This window comes from Hyperolius riggenbachi, chromosome 7 (assembly GCF_040937935.1).
Source record: "Hyperolius riggenbachi isolate aHypRig1 chromosome 7, aHypRig1.pri, whole genome shotgun sequence".
NCBI classification, from domain to species: domain Eukaryota; kingdom Metazoa; phylum Chordata; class Amphibia; order Anura; family Hyperoliidae; genus Hyperolius; species Hyperolius riggenbachi.
This window is the reverse complement of record NC_090652.1, coordinates 248101242-248127601: the sequence shown is the minus strand read 5'-3', so window position 1 is coordinate 248127601 and position 26360 is coordinate 248101242. Positions and strand designations below refer to the sequence as shown.

The following is a 26360-nucleotide window of genomic DNA, read 5'->3' as shown; positions in this document are numbered from 1 at the left end:
AATTATTTATTTTTTATAAGCACAAACATGCTATAAAATCACTATCAAGTCCCTTAGGGCCCTTTTACACTTAATCAGTTGCTCTCAGTAATATCTGAAAGAAAACTGATTTTCAAAGTAATGCCCATGTTTTCCTATGGCACAGCTCCCGCTATACGCATTTTAAAGAGAAACCGTAGAAACCGTAACCAAGGATTGAACTTAATCCCAATCAGTGGCTGATACCCCCTTTACCAGGGGAAATCTTTAACTTTTCTCAAACTGATCATCAGGGGGCTCTGTATGGCTGATACTGTTGTAAAATCCCTCCCACAGTGTGATGTCAGGATCATGGTGTTGGCATCACAATGTGGGAGCCTTGTTGCATTGTGGGAAATAAAAGCGGTTTCCAACTGCCAAAAAAGCAAACAGCAGCTACTTCCACTGATATCACCTGCCAGCAGTAAAAATGTCACCATGTGATAAATGTCAGAATGTAAATCAGGGAGAGGAAAGATTTTACAATGGGCAAACACTGGCTAAATCATTTATACATACGGTAATTATTGTAAAAATTAAGCACTTTTGTTCATTACGTTATTTTCACTGGAGTTCCTCTTTAACTGAAATCCTTTTCACAATGCACTGCTAAGGAAAAACCGTGTACCAATGCACACTAACGCACATTAACGAATACCAACGCATTAAGTGTAAAAGGGCCCTTAGTCTCCCATACCAAAAAAAAAAAATATGCATTAAATCTAATACTTTTTTTTTTTATACAGATGCTTCTGTACCAAACCCACAATCAGGAAATTTTAAAAGGCCCAATTATAATGAGTTGTCTTGATATGAAACCATTCCCTGAGCAGTCGCATGCAGGATGCACTGCTGCAGCATACTCACACGATGGGCCGGTTAGACGGTGGTGCTTGTGTAATTACAGTGCTGGATGTTGGTGAAGGTAATGCCGGTTGAATAATAACACTTGTGTCGGAACTTGTGAGCAGCACGTTAGGAACCTGCAGGGATGGAGGTCGGACGATGGTAGATGTGGGTTGTGCGGTTGGCAATGGCACTTCCTGGCAGTGAAAAAAAAAACGCATAGAAAGAGTCAATGAGATGCAATTAATCACTGGAAATTTAAATAGAAACCGTATGCATGAAATCTGCATGCAACTTGAAAGTATTTGCATTCCTTAAACTACTTCCGTAAAACGCAGCTTCCCGACAAATTGTTGCAATAATGCATCCCTCCCCTCCCACCCCAACCCCCAACCACCGATCACGCCATTCTATCCCCGCCACAGGTCACTCTCTCTGCCGTCCCTATGACGGCAGAGCGCTGTGCGCTGGTCAGGAGTCGCTTTCATTAGCTCCTCACCCTGTCAATCAATGTAAGTCGATGGGATTGGCTTACAGTGAAGACAGGACAATCCCGCTTTAAGATATGGATATACTAATACAGCAGAAATCTAAGAAGGCTGATGACTACCTTCATTCAATAAAAATTCTATAAATATTGGGTGGCTGTCTTCAATAGTCAGCTGAACCACATGGCACTATTCCTCACTGCCCAGCTCAGCATATGACAGCAGCAGCAGCATCATTTACATTTTATAGACATTTCAGAGGCTGATGTATAATTGATGTCTCTAAAGCCTTATATGCATGCCAAAGGGTTCTCAGCCAAGGCAGCCAGATAGATGTACCATGTACAGTGACCCTGATATACTCCCAACAGTTCCGGAATGCCCGATCGTATCGACCAAACTCAGGCTGAGCATATTGCTGTCATCCTTACTTCTCCAGCTCAAAACAACTCCATTGTGTGATGCGCTCTCATCCCTCCTTCCCCTCCACAGTGACAGAATCCGTCACTAGCCTGTAGACGAGCGACACAACTCTACAGAACTCAACCGTGAACTGTCAATCCAAGGGATTTAGTCCCAGTGCCAGCGGGTGACGGTAACCATGGCTGTGAATGCACTTTTAGTATAGTAATCCTTTAAATAATGGGAATTCTAAATTGCTTGCTTATACCAATAACACCCTGACCTATACAAAGAACTCCCTGTATTGATAACTGTACAGAAAATGGCCTTCTTTCATTTACCTTTTTAGTTTCTTAAAGTGTTGAAAATATCCCTATAGCACATAACTACAGTAGAATCTCGTTATAGTACACTGATATAGTAAACCTCTGGGTATAATAAACTCACTCCTCAGCTCCCAGCAAATGGTTCTGTATAGATATGCAACGTATGACTAATTCTGAAATAGTAAACTTCTGGGTATGGGAAGCAACTTTTCCTGGTCCCTTGGAGTTTACTATAAAGGGATTCTACTGTATTTTTAGGAATCCTTAGATAGAGGAAACCTGAGAGCACAAATAAGAAATATTTTATAGTTACCCGGGGCTTCCCTCAGCCCCATGAGCACCGCTGTGTCCCTCGCCTTCCTCCCGGATGGCTCCGTTCGGCCGCAATCCTCCCTGTTAATCCAGCTCGGTTTCACTAGTCGGCTCTTCTGCACATGGGGCTGGAGGAAGCCCCGGGTAAGTATAAAATATTTCTTATTCGTGCTCTCAGGTACACCTTACATTTATGCAAAATTTGATTTACATCTTTGAATACATACTGGAATAAACCGAAAGTCTGCCATACTCTCTGCCACTCATCTGGAGCTGATACAGTTCTCAGCACCCGGGGCTTAGCGCCTGATCTAAGCGCCGATATGTCACTACTGCTATAATGCCCACCCTGTGCACAGGTAATTCAGGTTACCGAAAATCGCCAGACCCCAAATTACTCTCACTCTGAGTTGCTATGACTATCTACTCAAGTCTAGAAATGTAGGTCTGGTTCACTTCATAAAATTATAGGGGTAGACTTATACACGAGTCATGGGCAACTCTGAGCACACGGAGTTATGTGTGTACTAATTGTGACATTCCCATTTGCAGAAATTTACTCAGTGGTAAGTGATAATTTGAGGAAAGGAAATTCCAAGAAAAAAAGGTGTGAAAGTCCTGGCCACAACGATTAACAAGGAAAGGGGCAGGGAGGAAATACTGGGATGCAGGAAGGGTGAATAATTGCAGCACTTGGGGGCCTGAAGGAGTTATTGGCTGCACATAGGAGAAAGGAGGGGTTAATGGCTGCAATAATTTATGCAGTGCAGTCATTAACCCCTCGAGGGGCCCCAAGTGCAGCCATTAACTTTGCTGGGTAGACTTATACTTGAGTCAATAAAAAAATTCCAGCTTAAGAAGGTTGAATTTTGTAGTCGACTACAAGTAGTATTTTAAGCAGCTGGGAATTTGAGCAGCAGCCGTCATTCAGTTCACCCTGCGCCCAGCTCACAGGCACGGCACATATATGTAAGCACAGTTTTCACCTAATCTAAAGATACAGAAATCTACAAAGATTACTTTGAAGTAAGTCTCAAGTAACTGTGCATTTTCCATTCTCTTGCAGAATACTATACAATATTCAAAAATGCCATAAGAAATAAATGGTGTATAATAGGGCCCCCTTACCTTTTCGTCACTTGTAGTGGACTCTGGATGAGGTAATGGACTATCTTGATGAGTTGTTTCGACTACAGCTGGCTGTTCTATCTTACTTCTTATAACAGGGGTTGCAAGAGGTGAAAGATCTAGGGGCATCTAGAGCACAAATAATTATATTTATAGGCAGTATATGGTAAACTGCACTGTAAAAGACTTAAGTAGTGCTGTCATGTCAGAAAAGAAAAAGTAACAATGAAAGTGATTTCTGCTGGTACCTGTGATACCCATTACTGGGTGCACACTATACAAAAGAGCTTGCCTGGCTTTCAGCTCAGCAACAGTCAGAGCTTGTTCACATGTAGGGCGTTTTGCACTTATTTTGAGCACTGGCGATTTTTTAAAACGTCCTGTAATCACTAGTGCAATGAATCCTTATGGAATAGTTCATATCAGCGCGTTGTGTCCGCTTTCCGCTCAGCAAAGCGCTGCATGTACCATTTTCGGGGTGATTTTGCTACAATGGAAGGTATAGGAAAAACGCGAAACGTTCACAATTTTTTTTTTTAATCCGTTCGCGTTTTTAAGAATAAATTAATTGTATTTATTCTTTTTCAGGTAAAAGAGTTCACTTCCTGATGTCAGAAAATGGAATCGCTCTGCAAAAACGCTTACAAAAGCACTTTGCACAAAATCGTAGAGAGCAGTAGAGTGTCGGAAGGGGGGAAAAAACGCGCAAAAAATCCACAAAATACACAGACCAAAAAGCAGCCCATTAAAAACACTTTATTTAACCAATCCATAATATATCTTATATACTCGCTTATAAGCCTAATTTTTCTGCATAAAAAAATGTGCTAAAAAATGACCCCCTCGAGTATGCGAGTCAGTGGAGCAGAATAGATGGTGGAGCAGGTTTTGTTACTGGCAGAGGATCGTGCACTAGTGATCCTGCTCTTGCCAGCTGGCTTCCTGCTGTGTCCGGGCCCTCCATCCCCAGCAACATGGTGTGCAGTGTGCTGCTCAATACTATCTGTGTCCCCAGGCTTGTGGAGCAGAGCATGCAATCAATGTGTCAGCGGTGCAGTGATAGGGGATTCATCTTGTGTGGCAATCACTGTGTCTCATATCTATGACGCCATCTAGTAGCTTCTTGAGACACAGCTGTATCATCCTTGGGGCACATTTGGCTATGGGGAGAGGGGTTGACTTGTACTGGGGGCACATCTGGCTACTGTGGAGGGGGCTTTATTGGGGATGGGGCTTATACACGAATCAATCACTTTTTCCTGGTTTCTGATGGAAAAGTGGGTACCTCGGCTTATACGCGGATCAGTTTATATGCGAGTATATACTGTATACAAAAAAACTGGTGTCTATAACCGGTCCAGCCTAGTATGGAGCATGTTGTTGGTCTCCTCGATTAGCTGCTTGGCAGTGTCGACCCTACCATGAAGCCGCCTGAATTATATGATTCAGGCTGCAGAAGAATCTAGGGGGCAGCGCAGCAGCCATCTGAATATGCAGAGCAGCTTTCCCTTGTACTCTTCGCCTGCTGTGCCATGAAGTTCTAGCCTCTCACATTTTGCTCTTTACTGGCTGACATCATGTGACATATAATTATTGGGAGGCCAGGAGCACGGCTGGTGAAGAGGACACAGGGACGCTAAGCAGGTAACAAGCATACTTACCAGCAGCATGCTCTATATGATGAGCTTTATGGGTATGCATATTATTATTTTATTATTATTATAATATGGAAGTTATCAGGGGCGGAACTATCATGATGCTACCTGAATCACGTGATTCAGGCGGCAAAATCTATGGGGCGGCGTTTGGATAACAGACCACCTGACGCCTGCCTCCTCTCCACTCTCCCACCCGCCTTCCTGGCACACACACTACCCTCTTCAGCCACGCATCACCAAATCGCTGTCCTCATTCGACCGGTGGCACCTGCCATGACAGATAAGGCGGGGGTCCAGACCGGCCAATCACAGCTGCCTACTGCTCCTTTTGCTAACTGGTACCGATGATCTTAGGGACAGGACCAAGGCACCATTATTGAGCTAATCACTGCACTCGATCAGTAGCAGAGACATCTGATAGGTCATTGCTACTGATCGAGGGATTGAAGGGACATGGAATGAGACAAAAAAAAAATGTCTGACCGGGTCTTAAAACCACCCCTTGCAAAATAACAAATTACACCAGAACCCACTTCCTCCACCACATATCTAGATTTATTTTTGTGTTTAACTTTTCCAGCATAAAAACAAAGCAATTAGGTTGGAAGCTCTGGTCTTGCCCTTGCCTTAGACTAAGTATGAGACCATTCATTGGCCACAAAGCTTTAGACTTGGTCGTACAATTGGAACAGAAGTTTAGGCTGCATTGCTGCTATGATCACATTTTGGCCTGTCATAGGTTCAGAGGCAAATTCCTTACTTGGCCATGTCAGTGGGGAAGTTTGAAGTGTCTACTGGAAGACAACATGTTTAAGATCTTTTCTAGTACCGGATACCATAGCAGAGTTGAAATAAAAAAAGTACCTTCCGTTATACTTTGTTTTTGTTTATTAAAGCTGAAATCAATTCTGCTAATTCTCCCTTAACCCTCTCAGTAAAGTATAAAATTTACCTTCTTGATGTCATCATCTGATGCTTTTTTAAAATCATTTTCAAATGGACTTGCGAGTTCATTAAACAAACCCACTTCTTCACAGTTCTTTAGAAAACGAGTCGGTGTCGGTGTCTGATCTGAAATTCACAGCATAAAAAAAACAAATTAGTACACAGAACTAGACACACCGGTGCTACCAAAGGCGCTTGCAATGTTATGTACTATACTGTAATTAGGGCAAATATATATAAAGTCACTTCCTTACCTCTTATTTCCACCTTATTTCAAGTGGTGAGTTCATAAGGGAAGCACTCTATCCCTTATGGTTTCTAGTTGTATGTTACATGCTTTCTATTGTTACTTGTATGAGGTACACCACCATTTAAAAAGACACTGAAGTGAAAAAAAAATATTATATAATGAATTGGTTGTGTAGTACAGCTAAGAAATAAAACATTAGGAGCAGAAACATAAGTCTAATATTGTTTCCAGTACAGGAAGAGTTAAGAAACTCCAGTTGCTATCTATGCAAAAAAACTGAGCTCCCCAACTTTCAAAGTGGCAGAGAGCACTGTCTTCTGAAGCTTATTATCTCAAGTGTCAGTCACTGTATTTTCTTTTTCTCTGCAGAGGAAAGTTCACTAGCCTGCTCTGTAAAATCATTTAAAATGCTGTGTAGTGAGTAAACTGCAAATATTAGAGAACGATGCAATGTTCTAAAAAATACTATATACCTGAAAATAAAATATGAGACTATTTTCTTTGCTACTAATGTTTTAGTAATTATCCGTACTACACAACCAATTCAATATATCATATTTTTTTTCCGCTTCAGTGTCTCTTTAATACAGCCATGTCACGTTTTCATAATTACAGAAATTTGTATCTGTTTTATCTATTCATGAATTAAAGAGGAACTTTCTAGAATAAAGCTTAATGAATAAAATTGTTTATTTTTAACAATATTACTTAAAATTATTTAGTTCATGTTTGGCCATTTGTAAAATCATTCCTCTTTCCGATTTACAATCACAAATTTATCACAAATGGCAGCATTTGTACTGCGGGCAAGTACATCACTGTGGAATATTGTTTACTGTGTGTTTGGAAGTCAGTAGAAACACTCTGGGAGGAGAATTCTGCGTAGCTAAACAGCCTAGGCTAAATATCACTGGGAGGATTGGTTTACTTACAAATATGCAGCAATAAACAGCTGTTGGAAGTGTTTCTCAAACTAAAATAATTAACATAAAAAGTGGCCATCATGAATAACTTACTACATGGTATTACAGTATATGTAACTACAGTGCCTCTTTAACTACACAATTTGATTGTAATGTGTATAGCTAGATCAGAGACGCCCTGATTGGCAAACGTCTTTCCTGCTGAGGTCTTTCTAAAGACAGACAGAGCCCATCTATTTCACTTCCAGCAGCAGAAACATCAGCGAATAAGCCTAGTGACTGGCAGCCATGGACGCATACATGAGGAAAAGGCGCCTGGAAAAAAGGGCGCAGGCGATTGCCATTAGAAGAATATAGGTAAAGTTAGCGATATTCTACTGCTGGATACCGATAGTAAACATACCGATATTTTACTATTTCTAAACCTAACCCTACTTTCACACATACCCCTGCTTTACTGATGCTTAACCCTAAGGCCACGTTCACATCATCAAACGCAGATGACCGTGCGATCGGAATGCAACGCGTATGAATGCACGCCATCTGCGTTTGTATGCGTTGCGTGGCTGATCCCATTCACTGAAAGTGAATGGGTCAGCCGCGTGTTTTGTTAAAAAAATGCGTGCAGCATGCGTTCGCAGACCACACTGGTCCGGAGCGCATGCAGTGTGAACATCAGACAGTGCAGTCTGTGCACTCTCAGATGTCGTGCGTGTCTGCCTCCTGCACTCGTTGCAGAAATCCGGACGCCAACCCGTGCAGTGTGTCCGGCGTCTAACCTTTCCTGGTGTTGCCTAACCCCAAGGCCCCGCTTCAAATTTAGCATGTTTGCAGCTTATCAGGCACCGAAATGTATCTTCTCTTCTGCATTTTGCGGCAATTATAAAATCTGCGGCAAGGAAAGTACGTTTCTGCGCCCAATAGTGGCCACCACCATGCGCCCAAATTTCTTTTCTTTCTCGCAAAACTCAGCTTTTATCATAGGCGCCTATGGCGGAGTTGTTTTTTCTGTAAGGGCTCCTGCGCCCTTCTTTCCTGATTCGGCCAAGGACACCTGTATATACAACTGTAACAACGTTGATTTCAAAGGGATTCAGAAGTGTTTTTTAAAATAAAAAACAGATACTCAGCTAAGGAAAGGGAAGGCTCTGGGTCCTAGAGAGACTTCCAGTTCCCCCCTTCGGTGTTCATGTTCCCCCACAGGCTCCTCCGTTAGCAGTCCACAACCGTTCAGTACTCGTGTGTGCGCAGTACAGAGCCGTCAGTCTTCGTGAGCCCGTAGCGGTAGAATCAAATGGAGGAGCCTGCGGGGGAACAAGGAGACCAGGAGGAGACCGGGAAGGCTCTGTAGGACTCAGAGCCTCCCCTCTCCTTAGATGAGTATCTGTTTGTTATTTTAAAAAAAGTTTCAGACTCAATTTAAAGATGCTAGTAAGTAAAACATACATCAGTACTTCTAATAGAACTTTATGATCTAAGATTTGCTTTGCCCTGTTTATAAAAAAAAAAAAACGTTTTCCAAATGTTACAACCTAACACAAGCACACGCCTTAAACAAAGCTGGTGAAACAACACACAGCATGAGTAATTGACACATCTTCTGAAGGCATGAATTAAACACATGCGCGTCTTCTACCTCCACAACACCAACCTGCAACAATCACACTGTCATTCCGAGCAGGTCCGAACTTTAGTGTCATCTCATGTTTATGCTTGTGTACAGCCAGATGGTCTTCATTGGTGAAACGCTGTCAATCAAGGTAGAGAACAAGATTTAAAATAAAAACAGATTAGAATAATCATAGCCCTTTATACTATGTACAGCACAGGTTTTACAAAAGACAACCCAATAAGAAGGGTACAAAAAATTGTAAAATATATATATATATATATATATATATTTATTTCAAAAGCATCAAGGGGTATGTGGTAATTCCATGCTTTTGGTAGAAACTATAATATAGTTAAAGTGGACCTCTGCAGTCAATTTCAAAGTGAAAAATAGCCAGAATGACACTGACTGTTTCACCTCTATTTTTACCCAGTGCAGCTACGGCTGACTACTGGTACATGAGGCGTAGTAAAGTATTGCAGCCTTACTTACCTGTGGCTTCTTCCAGCCCCCAGAAGTCTCTGTGTCCTTCGCCACAGTTCTGCAGTCACCCAGTCTTCAGCTGTCCCCTTCGTAGTGGCCGGCAACATTGCCGTGTTGGCTGCTTCTGCGCATGCAGTCGACAGCCACAACAGAGGGGGCATCTGATGACTGGGTGACGGCGGAACTGTGCTGTGGGACACAGAGACTTCTGGGGGCTGGAAGAAGCCGCAGGTAAGTAAAGAAATATACGCCTCACGTACCCTTTAAGCTGCAGGGAAGCATAGTGGCAGCTCTGACTAGCCTTATACTGTGGCTGGCCCTGCATTACTTCTCTCTGCACCTCTAATCTCTGTGATAGGCTGGCTCAGTGGCGCAGGTAAAAGTAGAGTACCCCTAAGGCCACACTGAGGCTCCTCCCACCCACAGATGACACAGTCTCACAGCAGTAATTGCAAAGGCTAGAAATGGGGCATGGCTAATCAACAAAACCCAGATTTTATGGCACAAGTGGTCAATTTTTTTTAACTTCTGCTACCTGCGCTGATAGTGTGAGTTTTATTTTTAGACTGGAGGTCCATTTTAAGAAAGGAAGGTGTATGGGATTAACGTAGTCAAATGATTGGAGTGGCATTAAAACGTACCCAACTCATAATGAAGTCTTTATTCTACAAATAGTTGCTGAAGAAATTCACTGCCCTGTGTTCTGTGTTTGTTTAGCCACATTAAACTGTCTAATAGTTCTTATCAGTAGCTATAGACTGCAGGAGCTCTGATCCCCTGCCTCTTTTAGCCATAAACCTTGAACAAGCATGCAGATCAGATGTTTCTGACTGAAGTCTGACTGGATTAGCTGCATGCTTGTTTCAGTTTTGCGATTCAGACATTATTGATGACAAAGATCAACTAGATTGCCAGGCAACTGATTTTTTTTTTTTTTTGTACAAATGTCAGCCACCACATTCCTCTCACTTTACTTTCAGTGCTCCCTGGAAAGTGAATTCTAGATTAAAACTTCAGGGATTTTTCAGGATTCCATAAATTGTAATACTTTTTTTTCCATAAAGATTATCAAGGAACAGCTAAAAAAAGCGCAACAAAAATGGGCGCCCGCTATGTGAACTGCGGCTACCAATAGCGGCCTCATAGGGGTTATTAGTTTTCGGGGGGGGGGGGGGTAATTCGTTGTCGGGGGGGGTTCATTAGTTGTCCACCAGGGAGGTTATTAGTTGTCTAGGTTATTAGCTGTCAGGGGGGTTATTTGTTGCCCAGGGGGGTTAGTAGTTGTCGTGTGTGTGTGTGGGGGGGGGGGGGTTATTAGTTGCCCACAGGGGGTTATTAGATGTTGGGATTATTCGCTGTCGGGGGGAGGGTTATTAGTTGCCCACCAGGGGAGGGTTCTGTGTGAGAGTAGGGAGGGGGGGTTTGATTGGCCGATACTGTGGTGAAACCCCTCCCACAGGGTGATGTCAGGACCTGGGTCCTGAGAGTTTCCTGTCTGTGAGCCTTGTTATTTTGTGGCAAATAACAGCTGTTTCCAACTGCCAAGCAACCAGTATCTCCATCTGTGCATATGTAATAGAAGAGAGATCGAGAAATTATTGATATTCGCCAGCACAAACTGCCATTATTTATAACAATACCCACTAACATCATTATAGGCTAAAAGGTTTTTTTTTTATAGATATCTATAAAAAACAACCTTTTAGCCTATAATGATGTTAGTGGGTATTGTTATAAATAATGTCAGTTGGTGCTGGCGAATATCAATAATTTCTCCATCTCTCTTCTATTTTTTAACTTCTCACTTTGCAACATATTGATTTATAATTTATTCCTCTTTTCGCTAAAACGTTCCTTTTTTAAAGGGGCATTACAGCGAAAAACTGTAAAATGTATAATATGTGCATACATTTTTTTCCAGAGTAAAATGAGCCATACATTACTTTTCTCCTATGTTGCTGTCACTTACAGTAGGTAGTAGAAATCTGACAGAAGTGACAGGTTTTGGACTAGTCCATCTCTTTATAGGGGATTCTCGGGGATATATTTAGTTTCAGAAGCACTTAGTGAATGGCAGTTGCTCTGTCTAACTGCCAAAAAACTGAGTAGGGAGCAGGGAAGCTGGCCAGCATCATTGTTTAAATTCTTTTTAGGGAATATCTTTATAAAGAATAAAAGCTTTGCTGAGAATCCCCTATGAAGAGATGGACTAGACCAAAACCTGTCACTTCTGTCAGATTTCTACAACCTACTGTAAGTGACAGCATTATAGGAGAAAAGTCATTTATGGCTCATTTTACTCTGGAAAAAAAATGTACTTCTTATTTGTATATGTTTGCACATATTTTACATTTTACAGTTTTTCGCTGTAGTACCCCTTTAAGGAGATTTCTACCAAAGTTACTGCTGCATGCTAAACGTGGGCCTTGTCCAATACAGTGATTCAATACACTGGGCAGTGACATTTGAATTTTTAGTTGACATCTACAAACCTTTGTGCACCTTCCAGTTATCAAGATGTAATATGGTGAGAAGGCACATTTGCTGTTTCAAGTGAGCGTCTGAAGAGTGGAAATTTAACTCCTTGAAACCGTGATCCCACATACGGAAAGACGTTGCAAACAAATAATTGGGTTTATCACACAAGCACAGCTGTCCTTAAAAATGGTCTCTCATCAGGAACTGAACTTAAAATAAGCAAGATCAGCAGCACCACTCTTAAAGAAATAGACGCAGCCTGCGTCTACGTCTAAGCCCATTTTTACTAACGTGATTTTTATGACGTGTCTGAATAAAGAGCTATTTCTTCAAGAGTGGTGCTGCTGATCTTGGTTTTTTGGATTGGTGACCCTTGGGCATCAGGTTCATATCAGCTTTAGCACACTCCTACCTCCATTGGAGTCCTTGGTCTAACACTGTGAATTTACAGGAACTGAAGTTTGCATATCTGATTGATGCACAGCAACACTAATTGTACCTTTTTTTTTTTTTTTTTTTTTACTTGCCCAGTTTTCTCACCGTTGATGGTGAAAAAGCTAAAAACCTGTGGCTGAACTTCTGGTCATGTGATGATGCCAGCAGGATAGTGCCAACCATGATGCATGCTGGGAGATTTACAATAGTAGTTTATCAATACCTCTGCAACCAAAAGAATTAGCTTTCATTTAGTTAAGCTTTATTGAACAGACTGAACACTTAACAAAACAGAAAAAAAAAATTCAGGATGAAAATTCTCAGATCAAACAAATGGATACAGGGAGGTAGAAGGCTGAATTGATTTCGTAAAAAAAACATAATGTGATTTTAGACGTCAGCTGAAACGTCTGATATTTGCTGTGTAAATAGCAGCTGTAAGAGGTTAGGTTACGGAGAGTTTCATGCTACTTACACTGAGTTTCTGTAATGGGGAGTTACAGTTTAGTCTGTCAGACCTGATTCTTACAGAGTAACCAAGCAGCTCAGGGTGACCCAAACTACTAGGAATGTATAGGGGGATAAAAGGAACCAAAAAGCCCTCCTACTAAAAAAGCAAAGCTTGGTGTAATTGCCTTCTTAAAACAGAAGGAAACCTGATTCTTCACAGGCAAATCCGTTAACTCTGCCATGTTTTTTAAAGTGGCCATACATTACTTGATGGTTACAGATCAACTATCTGATAAATCCTTCTCTAATTGAATCTGATCAGAGAGGGATCTATTACCTGCCCAATGATTTCCAAATTAAATCTACTGGATATCTACCTGGTGCCGATGCCTCTGCCTGACACCCCCACCCCCAAGTAATGTGTGTGTGCCTGCATGTGAGTAATGTGGTAATGTGTGTGTGGTGTGTGTATGTGTAGTGTGTGTGTGTGTTGTGTGTGTGTGTGTGTGTGTGGTATGTGTGTGACAGTGTTGTCAACTCATCCCTTTAAATATGGACGCTTATGAGTTATACATGTCTTGTGGCTAGTTAGATGCAGTTTAGGCACGGATTATGTGTGAAAAGCCCCAGAACCTGTATAACTTAGGTGTTTCAGTATTTAAAGGGATAAGTTGGCAACCCTGGTGTGTGAGAGTGTGTGTAGTGTAGTGTGGTGTGTGTCCCATGGTGAGAGTGGAAGCAGCTCACCCATCCACCACATGCCTCCTCATGGCTGGGGCAATGGAGGGAAGACACTAGAGGAGACGCATAGCGGACAGGTGAGCTGCTTCCACACTCACCCAGGGCCGGAGCTACCATAGAAAAAAATAGGCAGTTGCCCCAGGGCCCCAGAGCCTGTAGGGGCCCCCAAGTTGTCCCTGTCCATCTTAACTGTTGCTCCCCAGGGACTCTGCAGAGTCTGTTAAGTTGGGAGGTGATTGGGGGAGGGTCAGCAGCCAGCTCAAGGGCCCAGGAGGGAAATTTAGCTGCAACAAAGGGCCTCTAATGACGCTTTTTGGTCGGGGGGTGTCTGTTGGGGGGCCCCCAGGCTAATCTTGCCCTAGGGCCCCATTGTTACTTGTACCGGCCCTGCACTCACCACAGGCCGGGGGGGGGGCCATTACATGGAGGAGATTGCCTGGTGAGTCTGTCAATTATCGGAATATTGAACATCGTCGCCACCATACACCTGGCCAACTCTTTTGCACAAGATCTTTCTAACAAATATTTGGCCGGAAATCAATAGAAACGACCAATCAAGTGGCCATGTTGCGGCATCGATCTCTGACCATTGAATCTGCTGGATATTGATGTAGAAAATTGGTTAATGTATGGGCACCTTTAGTCATCTGTCTAACACTGCTACTGCCTATAGAGTGCTGATGCTCTGGCGCTTTGAGTCCGCCAGGAGAACAGTGCAATGTAAACGGTTCTGTGTCTTGTCTATCACTGGCAGGCACAGTATTTACCTCTCTGAGCCTCCTCTATCACAGCATCAGCTTTACTAATAAGCAGCAAGTGTTATTCGTTTTTCATAAAATGTCATTTTGTTACCTTCTTGTGAATATCTGTGCGGTCTTTAATGGCTGATGAAGTTGAGCCTTACCTGGCCACATCCAGGGGCGGTGCATACAAATGGTTTATCATCACTCATATTCTACAGGTCCTCGTGATTACCTGCATAGGGAGACACATACAGTCACATTAATGTACACCAATGATTTATGCATATGTTGTGCAATTATGGGCCTTCCACACTACAAATCATAATGCGATCACGATTGTCACTAATTTACAAACGCATGTTTTGCCGCGATCACTGGTACAGTTGGCAGGCGTGATTATGATTCCCAACTTCCAGCTTGCACCTATCAGTGTCTCTGTGCTGCCATGCCACTTCCTTCCAGCCTGCACCCTTTCAGTGTCTACGTGCTGCCATGCACCTCCTTCCAGCTTGCATCTATCAGTGTCCATGTGCTGCCATGCCACCTCCTTCCAGAATGCACCCTTTCAGTGTCTACGTGCTGCCATGCCACTTCCTTCCAGCCTGCACCTTTATTGTCCCTGTGCTGCAATGCCACTTCCTTCCAGCCTGCACCCTTTCAGTGTCTACGTGCTGCCATGCACCTCCTTCCAGCTTGCATCTATCAGTGTCTATGTGCTGCCATGGCACCTCCTTCCAGCCTGCACCCTTTCAGGGTCTACGTGCTGCCATGCACCTCCTTCCAGCCTGCACCTTTATTGTCCCTGTGCTACCATGCCACCTCCTTCCAGCCTACTCCCTTTCAGTGTCTACGTGCTGCCATGCCACCTCCTTCCAGCCTGCACCTTTTCAGTGTTTGCGTGCTGCCATGCAACTCCTTCTAGCTTGCATCTATCAGTGTCTATGTGCTGCCATGCCACCTCCTTCCAGCCTGCACCTTTATTGTCCCTGTGCTGCCATGCACCTCCTTCCAGCCTGCACCTTTATTGTCCCTGTGCTGCCATGCACCTCCTTCCAGCCTGCACCCTTTCAGTGTCTACGTGCTGCAATGCCACCTCCTTCCAGCCTGCACCTATCAGTGTCTACGTGCTGCCATGCACCTCCTTCCAGCCTGCACCTATCAGTGTCTATGTGCTGCCATTTCACCTCCTTCCAGCCTGCACCCTTTCAGTGTCTATGTGCTGCAATGCCACCTCCTTCCAGCTTGCATCTATCAGTGTCTAGGTGCTGCCATGCCACCTCCTTCCAGAATGCACCCTTTCAGTGTCTACGTGCTGCCATGCGCCTCCTTCCAGCCTGCACCTTTATTGTCCCTGTGCTGCCATGCCACCTCCTTCCAGCCTGCACCCTTTTAGGGTCTACGTGCTGCCATGCACCTCCTTCTAGCTTGCATCTATCAGTGTCTATGTGCTGCCATGCCACCTCCTTCCAGCCTGCACCTTTTCAGTGTTTACGTGCTGCCATGCACCTCCTTCTAGCTTGCATCTAATCAGTGTCTAAGTGCTGCCATGCCATCTCCTTCCAGCCTGAACCCTTTCAGTGTTCACATGCTGCCATGCACCTCCTTCCAGCCTGCACCATTATTGTCCCTGTGCTGCCATGCACCTCCTTGCAGCCTGCACCCTTTCAGTGTCTACGTGCTGCAATGCACCTCCTTCTAGCTTGCACCTATCAGTGTCTACGTGCTGCCATGCACCTCCTTCCAGCCTGCACCCTTTCAGTGTCTACGTGCTGCAATGCCACCTCCTTCCAGCTTGCATCTATCAGTGTCTACGTGCTGCCATGCCACCTCCTTCCAGAATGCACCCTTTCAGTGTCTACGTGCTGCCATGCGCCTCCTTCCAGCCTGCACCTTTATTGTCCCTGTGCTGCCATGCCACCTCCTTCCAGCCTGCACCCTTTTAGGGTCTACGTGCTGCCATGCACCTCCTTCTAGCTTGCATCTATCAGTGTCTATGTGCTGCCATGCCACCTCCTTCCGGCCTGCACCCTTTCAGTGTCTACGTGCTGCAATGCCACCTCCTTCCAGCTTGCACCTATCAGTGTCTACGTGCTGCCATGCACCTCCTTCCAGCCTGCACCTATCAGTGTCTATGTGCTGCCATTCCACCTCCTTCCAGCCTGCACCCTTTCAGTGTCTACGTGCTGCAATGCCACCTCCTTCCAGCTTGCATTTATCAGTGTCTACGTGCTGCCATGCCACCTCCTTCCAGAATGCACCCTTTCAGTGTCTACGTGCTGCCATGCGCCTCCTTCCAGCCTGCACCTTTATTGTCCCTGTGCTGCCATGCCACCTCCTTCCAGCCTGCACCCTTTTAGGGTTTACGTGCTGCCATGCACCTCCTTCTAGCTTGCATCTATCAGTGTCTATGTGCTGCCCGCCACCTCCTTCCAGCCTGCACCTTTTCAGTGTTTACGTGCCGCCATGCACCTCCTTCTAGCTTGCATCTAATCAGTGTCTAAGTGCTGCCATGCCATCTCCTTCCAGCCTGAACCCTTTCAGTGTTCACATGCTGCCATGCACCTCCTTCCAGCCTGCACCCTTTCAGTGTCTACGTGCTGCCATGCCACCTCCTTCCAGCCTGCACCCTTGCAGGCCTACGTGCTGCCATGCACCTCCTTCCAGCTTGCATCTATCAGTGTCTATGTGCTGCCATGCCACCTCCTTCCAGCCTGCACCCTTTCAGGTCTACGTGCTGCCATGCAACTCCTTCCAGCTTGCATCTATCAGTGTCTATGTGCTGCCATGCCACCTCCTTCCAGCCTGCACCCTTTTAGGGTCTAAGTGCTGCCATGCACCTCCTTCCAGCTTGCATCTATCAGTGTCTATGTGCTGCCATGCCGCTTCCATCCAGCCTGCGCCTTTATTGTCCCTGTGCTGCCATGCCACCTCCTTCCAGCTTGCACCCTTTTAGGGTGTACGTGCTGCCATGCACCTCCTTCCAGCCTGCACCGTTATTGTCCCTGTGCTCCCATGCCTCCTCCTTCCAGCCTGCACCCTTTCAGTGTCTACGTGCTGCCATGCCACCTCCTTCCAGCCTGCACCCTTTTAGTGTCTCTGTGTTGCCATGCCACCTCCTTCCAGCCTGCACCTATCAGTGTCTATGTGCTGCTATGCACCTCCTTCCATCTTGCATCTATCAGTGTCTATGTGCTGCTATGCACCTCCTTCCAGCCTGCACCTTTATTGTCCCTGTGCTGCCATGCTACCACCTTCCAGCCTGCACCCTTTCGGTGTCTACGTGCTGCCATGCACCTCCTTCCAGCTTGCACCTATCAGTGTCTCTGTGTTGCCATGCACCTCCTTCCAGCTTGCACCTATCAGTGTCTCTGTGCTGCCATGCCACCTCCTACCAGCCTGAACTTGTGTGTCCCTGTGCTGCCAACGATTTCCAAAGCCCTGCAACAGTAGAACCCTATGGGAGTGGTTCCACATGCAGCGTTGTGATTGCAGAGCGATCGCAAATCACCGAATGCAGTATTTTGGGAGCGATCCTAGCTACTAGATTATTGGCAGAGGGGGCCCAGATCGGTTGCTTCAGTCTAGAATGAACTAGTGTGTCTACAAGGTTTACGTTTTTGCTCCTCGGATATTACACACAAATGCATCCATTACAACAGCTTTACTTTAAGAAAAAATGTATAGCCAGCTAAAAAAAAAAAAGATCAGAAAGTGACAAAGCATTCTTCTATTTATAGAAGAGAATGCTTCCAGAATACTACAGTATTAGAAGTACATGCACAAATGATTACTAAAAAGCAAACTACAATATTGCATCAGTCAATAACAACCTAGTCACTAGTGGATAAAAACAATCATATGGATACTTTTGTTTGTATGGCTGACCTGGAGTGATTCTATGCTGTGTCGTTATAACCACGGAAGGATAACATTTCCTGACAGTATATGGTAAACTCAAACATAAATTAACTACAAAAGAAGATAGTCAATAATCAATGCAGTAACGCTGTTGACTATTGACTATCTCCTTTTGCAGTTCATTTATGTTTGAGTTTACCACACGGTAACTCAAACATAAATTTGAGCATACACGGGTCGATAATTCTTATCAATCGAGCCGCTGATGGCTCGATTGATAATTTCCGACATGTCCGATCACCACGCGGATCGATTCCCCGCTCAATACCCGCGGGCGGACAATAGTGGAAATCGAGCGGAAGATAAGGAAGCGCCCACGGGGACGAGCGGGAGTCAATCCGGGCAGCCGCGGGGTTGCGCGGGAGTCGATCCGGCGGCAAATCGAGCCGCCGGATCTAACCGTGCTCATTTCCATATAGATCGCTTTTAGGCGCGCTTATGGAAACGCGATCGCAGGGACATCAGAGAGTGCATAGACTGCACTCTCTGATGTTACCAGCACAGAGCAATGGGGCTCTGCGTCGCATGGAAACGAGCCCTAAGGGCCTAAGCCCACTGCTTTGTTTGCGGTTTTAACCGTATTAATACAGTTTGTGCGTTTTAACGCGTTAAAGGATTTACGATTTGAAATATGAAAAAAAGTTAGGTACCTGTAATGGTGGCCACTAATGATCCAATCTTTTTCATCCAATCTTACCAAATATATGTAGTATAAGGGTAATTTGAGTAAATACATTGAATGGATAATTAAGTCAGTTATATTACATAGAAATGGTAAGATTGGATAAAAAAGGTTGGATCATTAGTGGCCCCCTTAACACTGCAGTTCTGGTAGACAGCCCACACCCTCCATTTCACTTTTCATAGCGTTACTGGGTTATTCCAGGCTCCAGAGCAGACCCCGACTATCTAGCCCTATCTGATATAGATAAGGATTGCCGCTTTAAATTTTGCGGCCGCATGACGTCTACAAGAGCGATGGGAGGCTGCAAGCGATGAAGCGGTGAAGACGGGCTCTAGACCTGCGCAGCCGCACTAGGATCGCCACTTTAAAATTAGCACCTGCGCAGTTCGCATAGCCGCTAGTGCAGCTGCGGAGGTCTCTAGAGCCCCGTCTTTCCCGCGTCATCGCTCCCAGCCTCCAGCGCTTTTGTAGACGTATGCGATCCTTATCTATATCAGATAGGGCCACCCTGGGGAGGGTCGGGGTCTGCTCCGGAAGCCAGGAACAACATAATAAAGCTATGGAAAATGAAAGGGAGGGTGTGGGCTGTCTACCAGGAAGACTGCAGTGTTAAAGAGGTACCTAACTTTTTTTTTCATATTTCGCATCGTAAGTCCTTTAAGATGTCTCTAAACACGTTTAACCACTTCAGGACGAGAGCACTTTTCCCATATCAGCGCTGCTCCCATCCATTCACCAATAACTTTATTACATAAATGATCTATATATTGTTTTTTTTTTCAGTACAAATTAGGCTTTTAGGGTGTGAAAATTTTGTTTAGTAATAACCTTATTTTCTATGCATTTTACAGGGAATTTAAGGTAAAAAATAGAAAAAACACACCATTTCTCCATTTACAACCATTACAGCTTTACAATAAAAAGTGCTAACTAAAAGTTAAACCCACTTATTTGCTTATACATCCTGGTCATTACAACATTTAACTTATGTTCCTAGCACAATGTATGGTGACAATATTGTATTTGGAAATAAAGGTGTCTTTTTTTTTTTTTTTGCTTTCTCTGTACACTATCGATGATTACGAGACCTTATTTGCAAAAATAAAAGTAATATACCCTCATGGCATACATATTTAAAAAGCCAAGTTCCTAAGGTGACAATAAATGTTTTTATGTTATATTCTGTCACTTTCTTTTCATTTTACAAGTATTTTATTTTGGTACAGAATATGCAAAAATGTAATTGCTTTTGATTCAGTTTGTGACTAAAAAGAATACACTAGACATGGGCGTCAACCCAAAGGCTAGTTTCACACCAGGACGTTGCGTTTCAGGGGACGTTATGGTCGCATAACGTGCCCCTAACACAACGCCTGGTGCTCTCTGCTGTGGACGTCAGAGTGAGCCACGTTGTGCAGCTCACTCTGGCGTCCGTGATGCCGTGATGCGTACTCTTGGACGCATGCGGCATCACGTGGTCCCGCCCGGCCAATCGCCGCACAGAGCGGCCGCTCCAGGAAGTAAACACGTCGCACCGTGCAGTGAATATTAATTAGCCATGTGCCTGGCCGCTCTCCGCTCCTCCCCAATGTTACTGAGCATGTGCAAGCAGTCTAACGCGGCTCTGCCGATTATAAAGTACTGCATGCAGTACGTTGTCTTATGGCGCAGCGTTACTAAGTAACGCAACGTGGGCACTGTGAACAGCCCATTGATTTTTCATTGCTGTGCGGTGGGGTGCGTTACAGGCTGCTCTAACGTGCGCCTGTAACGTCCCACTGTGAAACCAGCCTAAAACTTTCTAAACTCTACAACTTATCAGGGTTCAAATGTTACCATATATGCCTCTTGCAGTTTTGCTAAAACTTTCCCAAGTTTTATCATAGTAATCGATTTCCGGCCGCTCGATTATTTCCGAGCGCATTTCGATGATTGTTAGGTCGACGCAAATCAACGGGAATTGAGCGGGAACGCACTGGATGTATCCAGCATTAGAAATTATCTATCTGGCAGGTAAATCGAACAGAAAATCTTACAGAAAATTGTATGGTGTGTACTAGGCATTAGAGGGCTGTGCAGTGGCATCGGTCAAGGGGATGGTCACCAGGATGTGGTTGTTTCTGACTGCAATGCTCATTACACATGGGGACAGCTAAAGTTTAATACTTTTGACTCCACTTCAGGTTCACTTGACAGTCTGGTTAACACAGTTGTAGAAGAGGCATGTGTAGGCATGACTCTATCTGACTGACACACATCAGTCAGATGCATACAACTGCAATTACTCAGTGCATCTGACAGCAATCAGCCGACAAGTTTCCCTTCACTCATCCCATTCGGTGCTACGCCATAGTGCACTGCTATGTGGTGCGTCGCTTCACTGGACCTCCTTAGTGTCTCTGTACAGCCTCACCCCACAATGTTGTCCAAGTGATCGAGTTCTTCTGATCCCTGTCGGGCAACAGTTCTCTCATCTATATATTGACAGAAGCCTCTTACAGACGTACACGTATCTAATGGTAGGAATACACGGGTCGATCCGGCGGCCGATTAGCCGCCGGATCGACCCCAGCCGCATCACCGCCGCACCCCCGCTCGTCCATGCGTGCGTCGATTGCCACTCGTCCCCGCCGGCGCTTCCTTATGAGCGCTCGATTCCCTGCCATTGTCCGCCAGCAGGGATCGAGCGGGCGGCATTCAATCGCGCCCGTGGTGTCCCCCGGTAGCCCTGGGATCAGTGAACGGGAACATGGTTCCTGATCACCGATCCGTGTCCCCCGCAGAAAAATCGAAGCGCTCTTACAAGAGGCTTCAGTCTTTCTGCGCGTCAAAATTTCTGCATCCCCCTTGTGCTTCCGCTTAGCGAGAAGCACAAGGAGGGGAAAAAAACTGAAGGTGGCCATCTTGTGGCCAAATAGTAAAACTACATCTACATATTTTTTACATTACAATTTACACATATAACAACATTAAAAATTAACTGTTTATTTCCCACACCAAAATATTACCCAAATAAAAAATTGTATGAAAAAAAAAAAAAAAAAAAAGACATAGTTACCTAAGGGTCTGAACTTTTTAAATAAATATGCATTTGAAGGAGGTATACTACAAACATTTTTTAAATTATAAGCTTGTAAATAGTGATGACGCAAAACGGAAACAATGCACCTTGATTTCCAAATAAAATATTGGCGCCAGACATTGTGATAGGGACAAAATTTAAATGGTGTCATAACTGAGACAAACGGACAAAAAAAATACATAGGTTTTAATTATGGTAGCGTGGATTATTTTAAAGCTACAATGGCCGAAAACTGAGAAATAATTATTTTTTTCCATTTTGTTCTTATTAATCCTGTTAAAATGCATTTATAAAAAAAATAATTCTTAGCAAAATGTACCACCCAAAGAAAGCCTAATTAGTGGCGGAAAAAACAAGATGTAGATCAATAAATTGTGATAAGTAGTGATACAGTTATTAGCGAATGAATGGGAGGGGAAAATTGCTCTCATAAAGTGAAAAATCCCCACGGGCTGAAATGGTTAAGTAGCTAAAGGAACCTCAATATTAAAGAGAACCCGAGGTGGGAATCTTAGAGTTAAATCTATACACAGAGGCTGGGTCTGGCTATAGTGCCCAGCCTCTGTTGCTAGTTGAATATTCCCTAAATCCCCCCTGTGCTCTGAACGAGCCCATAAATTACAGCCAGCTGTCTGGCTCTGTTTACTTTTCTAGTGTCACTCACGCTGCTCCCCCGCCTCCTGCAGAGCGCAGTTCCCTGCCTGAGTCCCTTCTCTCTAATCAGCGAGGGAAGAGACGTGGGCGGGGATCGGCGCTCTGCAGGAGGCGGGGGAGCGGCATGAGTGGCACTAGAATGGTAAACAGAGCCTGCTGCGACACGCTCAGTGTCGCCAGCGCAGCTGTAATTTATGGGCTTGTGCAGAGAGCAGGGGGGATTTAGGGAATATTCAACTAGCAACAGAGGCTGGGCACTATAGCCAGACCCAGCCTCTGTGTATAGATTTAACTCTAAGATCCCCACCTCGGGTTCTCTTTAAGTAGCTAGAGGTGTCCCCAAGTATCAGGTAGCTAGAGGTGCCCCTGACTGAATGGAGATCTCGTCAGTTGAATGCAGAGAGCAGGTTGAGTAATTTCTTATTTACTATCTCATCAGGTCTCTGCATAGGAAAGGTGGGAGAGAGGCACTCGGGAAGGGGAGTGGGCCACCTTTCTATCATCAGGCGCCTGTAGGCACATGCCTACAGTGCCTTATGGTAAATCTGGCCCTGGCTGTCACTTACAGCAGGTAATACAAATCTGACAAATCTGAAAGGTTTTGGACAAGTCCATTTCCTCATGGGGATTCTTAGTATTTCCCTTTGGTCAGGGTCACACTTAGCAGAATTGCAGGAGTTTTCCCCATAGCACATAGTGGAAAACGCATGCGATTCTACTAAGTGTGACCCTGGCTGTATTCTTTACAAAACCACTCCCTGGAAAGGACCAATACAAAGATGACAGCCTTCCTACTCATTAGCACACCACACTTTTTTTAGCAGTTGGACAGAGCAATTGCCATTCAGGAAGAGCTTTTGGAAATAAAGAAAACTCTGAGAATCTCTCATGAGGAAATGGACTAGTCCAAAACCTCTCAGATCACGCACTACCATATGTTGCAGCGACATAGGAAAAAAGTAATTTATGGTGCATTTAACTCTGGTACAAATGTATATTTTATATGCATTACTATACAAGTATTTTACATTTCTACATTTTTCATTTAAGTTTCCTGACCTTTTTAACACTTTAGCTATATCGCTTTGATACAGCAGTAACTTTTTAATTACTTATTACCAGGACATCATAGGGATATATACTTTGTTTTTTTCAGTACAATCTAGGCTCTCTCTAAGGGCCCATTCACTACAAGCGCTTTTCTGAGCGTTTTGCGATTGATTAGCAGTTATTATAATCGCTCCCATTCACGTTCATTAAAACCGCAGTAAAAATCATGGAAAAATCTCCGCGATTTTCGTGTACGCGATCGCAAAATGTAATGTGAATAGGCCCGAAGTAATATTTTTCCCCAAAAAAACATTGTATTGTATAGTATTTTTATGGGGAAAAATTAGGCATAAATGCAGAATATACACATTTTTTCATTTTCCACCCTTCCTAATTTTCACATGACAAGACCCATAGTTATAAAACACATAAAAGTAAATTATTTGGCCTCTCGGTTAAAATTATACCACATATCCCATATTTTATTATTAGCTGGACATGTGGCGGACTGTTATCGCTTTTAGCCTGCGTGTCTGTAGACATCAGATGCGTTTGCTTTGGGGGCCCCTTTGCTGTACAGTCGCAGCACTAGGCAACAGCAGAGCAATGCATCTGTAGAGCATCGGGGGGCCCAAACTATCACCCTAGCGATCGCATCTGATTGCTACAGGCGGCAGTCATTAAAAGCATATAAACAGGTATAGGTATTGCAGGGGTTAACAAGGGGTTATTAGGTTAGGATAACTAGAGGTTAAAATTTAACTGGGGGTAAAAACACACATTTTATTATATTGAGGCCCTGTCATTTTTTTTAAACATAAAACTTTTTGAATGATTGTTGCCACCTTTTTAGCAGCAAAGATTCACTTTAAAGAGACTCCGTAACAAAAATTGCATCCTGTTTTTTATCATCCTACAAGTTCCAAAAGCTATTCTAATGTGTTCTGGCTAACTGCAGCACGTTCTACTATCACCATCTCTGTAATAAATCAACTTATCTCTCTCTTGTCAGACTTGTCAGCCTGTGTCTGAAAGGCTGCCAAGTTCTTCAGTGTTGTGGTTCTGCTATGAACTCCCCCTTCCAGGCCCCTCTCTGCACACTGCCTGTGTATTATTTAGATTAGGGCAGCTTCTCTCTTCTCTTTTACAAGCTGGATAAATCCTCCTCTGAGCTGGCTGGGCTTTCACATACTGAGGAATTACATACAGGCAGAGCTGTCTGCACTCTGCAGGAAGAAACAGCCTGACACTTCAGTGGAAGATAGCTGCAGGGGGAAAGAAACATACAAATGATCTCTTGAGATTCAAAAGGAAGGGTGTATACAGCCTGCTTGTGTATGAATGTATTTTCTATGTGTGAACATACTGTACATCAATTTACTTCCTGTTTTGGTGGCCATTTTGTTTGTTTATAAACAAACTTTTTAAAACTGTTTTTAACCACTTTTAATGCGGTGAGGAGCGGCGAAATTGTGACAGAGGGTAATAGGAGATGTCCCCTAACGCACTGGTATGTTTACTTTTGTGCGATTTTAACAATACAGATTCTCTTTAAAACAGGACTGTGCATGTGTGGGAGCGGGTGGCTGTTATTAATCTAGGGCGAGGATTCTACACCCTAAACCTAGAGCAGCACTAATTAGAATGTAGAATCCGCATCCTAAAACCAGAAGCATTTAAGCTAAATAAGCTCGTCTTCAGAACCCAAGTTCTCAAAATATGTTATGTGTACCCCAGGAGGCACTTCAAGTGGGCTCAGGGAGTATATGAACTTTTCCCTAACGTCAGATTTTTGAGGGAGAAATGATAAATAATCAATAATAATGTCGCAACTGTTCGCTGTATGTATGCATGTATGTCCTTCTGTCCCGCACACGCCCCCTCCTGCCCCACTCCTCTCTGATTGCCCGCAACGCTGCGTCCGTCTGCCCTGCACAAGCCCCTCCTCCCCATTTTGATTGACCGCGGCACTAATTGGATGGCGTGCGTGACGTCCAGATAGAGCAGTGGAGTCAGAGCAATTTTGGGTACCTGGAGGTCTCAATAAACGGAGGAGTCAGAAACGGATGATTTTTGTACAAATTCCACAGTCCTGATAAGAATTAGGCTTAGGAGTTGGAGTCAGAGCAATTTTGGGTACCTGGAGTCGGTGGATTTATAAACTGAGGAGTTGGATGATTTTAGTACCGACCCTGAGTCCAGAGAGATAGTGAGCGCACTCCTGTCCTGCACAGCGTGGGGTATATGCTAACAATAATGCTGAAAAAAAATGCCATTCTAGAACGCTACTACAAATTATTTTTTTAGCTGAAATAAGGCAACGAAGATTCACCGACAGTTTTAAGCACAAACAAATGATCCATCTACATCACGTAACAAAGAGTCTATTCTACCTGAAGCTCATTATGGAGACATCATTTGTTCAAATTATCTGCTTGAAAGTGTGCATTGTATGTCAACGATAAAAGGCAATTTAGCCCTCTAACCTGCTTATGGATGGTTGATGTGTTTTCTTCAATTACACCAACACACTGAGACAGAAACTAATGTCCCAAGAATCCAACACCTAAACACAAACAAAGCAAGTTGGTGTATGCAGTGCAGTGGACTGAGGAGTAGAGAATGCCCAAACAGTTCACTGGCGGGTAGTTCTTGTCGAACTTGGGCTGTTCGCCGTTTGCATTTAACATGGATTTTTTTTTGTAAAAAATTTGTGTTTGCATTTTTTACATC

The 26360-nt window shown here is 44.1% G+C and overlaps 1 protein-coding gene across 4 annotated transcripts in view; it reads right to left on the bottom strand.

The window, feature by feature from the left end:
* ATF2 (activating transcription factor 2) overlaps positions 1 to 26360 on the bottom strand; it is a 158012-nt gene that overhangs the window by 116859 nt on the left and 14793 nt on the right. For 3 of the 4 annotated variants that reach the window (XR_011023019.1, XM_068247016.1, XM_068247018.1), the window contains exons 2-6: positions 14400 to 14470; positions 8948 to 9044; positions 6131 to 6249; positions 3521 to 3649; positions 886 to 1061 (exon numbers count right to left, since the gene is read on the bottom strand). Coding sequence is in view for 3 of the 4 variants with exons in the window: in XM_068247016.1 (XP_068103117.1) it covers positions 886 to 1061; positions 3521 to 3649; positions 6131 to 6249; positions 8948 to 9044; positions 14400 to 14447 (569 nt within the window). In the remaining variant the exon portion in view is untranslated. Of the gene's footprint in view, positions 1 to 885; positions 1062 to 3520; positions 3650 to 6130; positions 6250 to 8947; positions 9045 to 14347; positions 14471 to 26360 lie in introns of those variants that run through there. The other variant, XM_068247017.1, reaches the window with a different exon arrangement.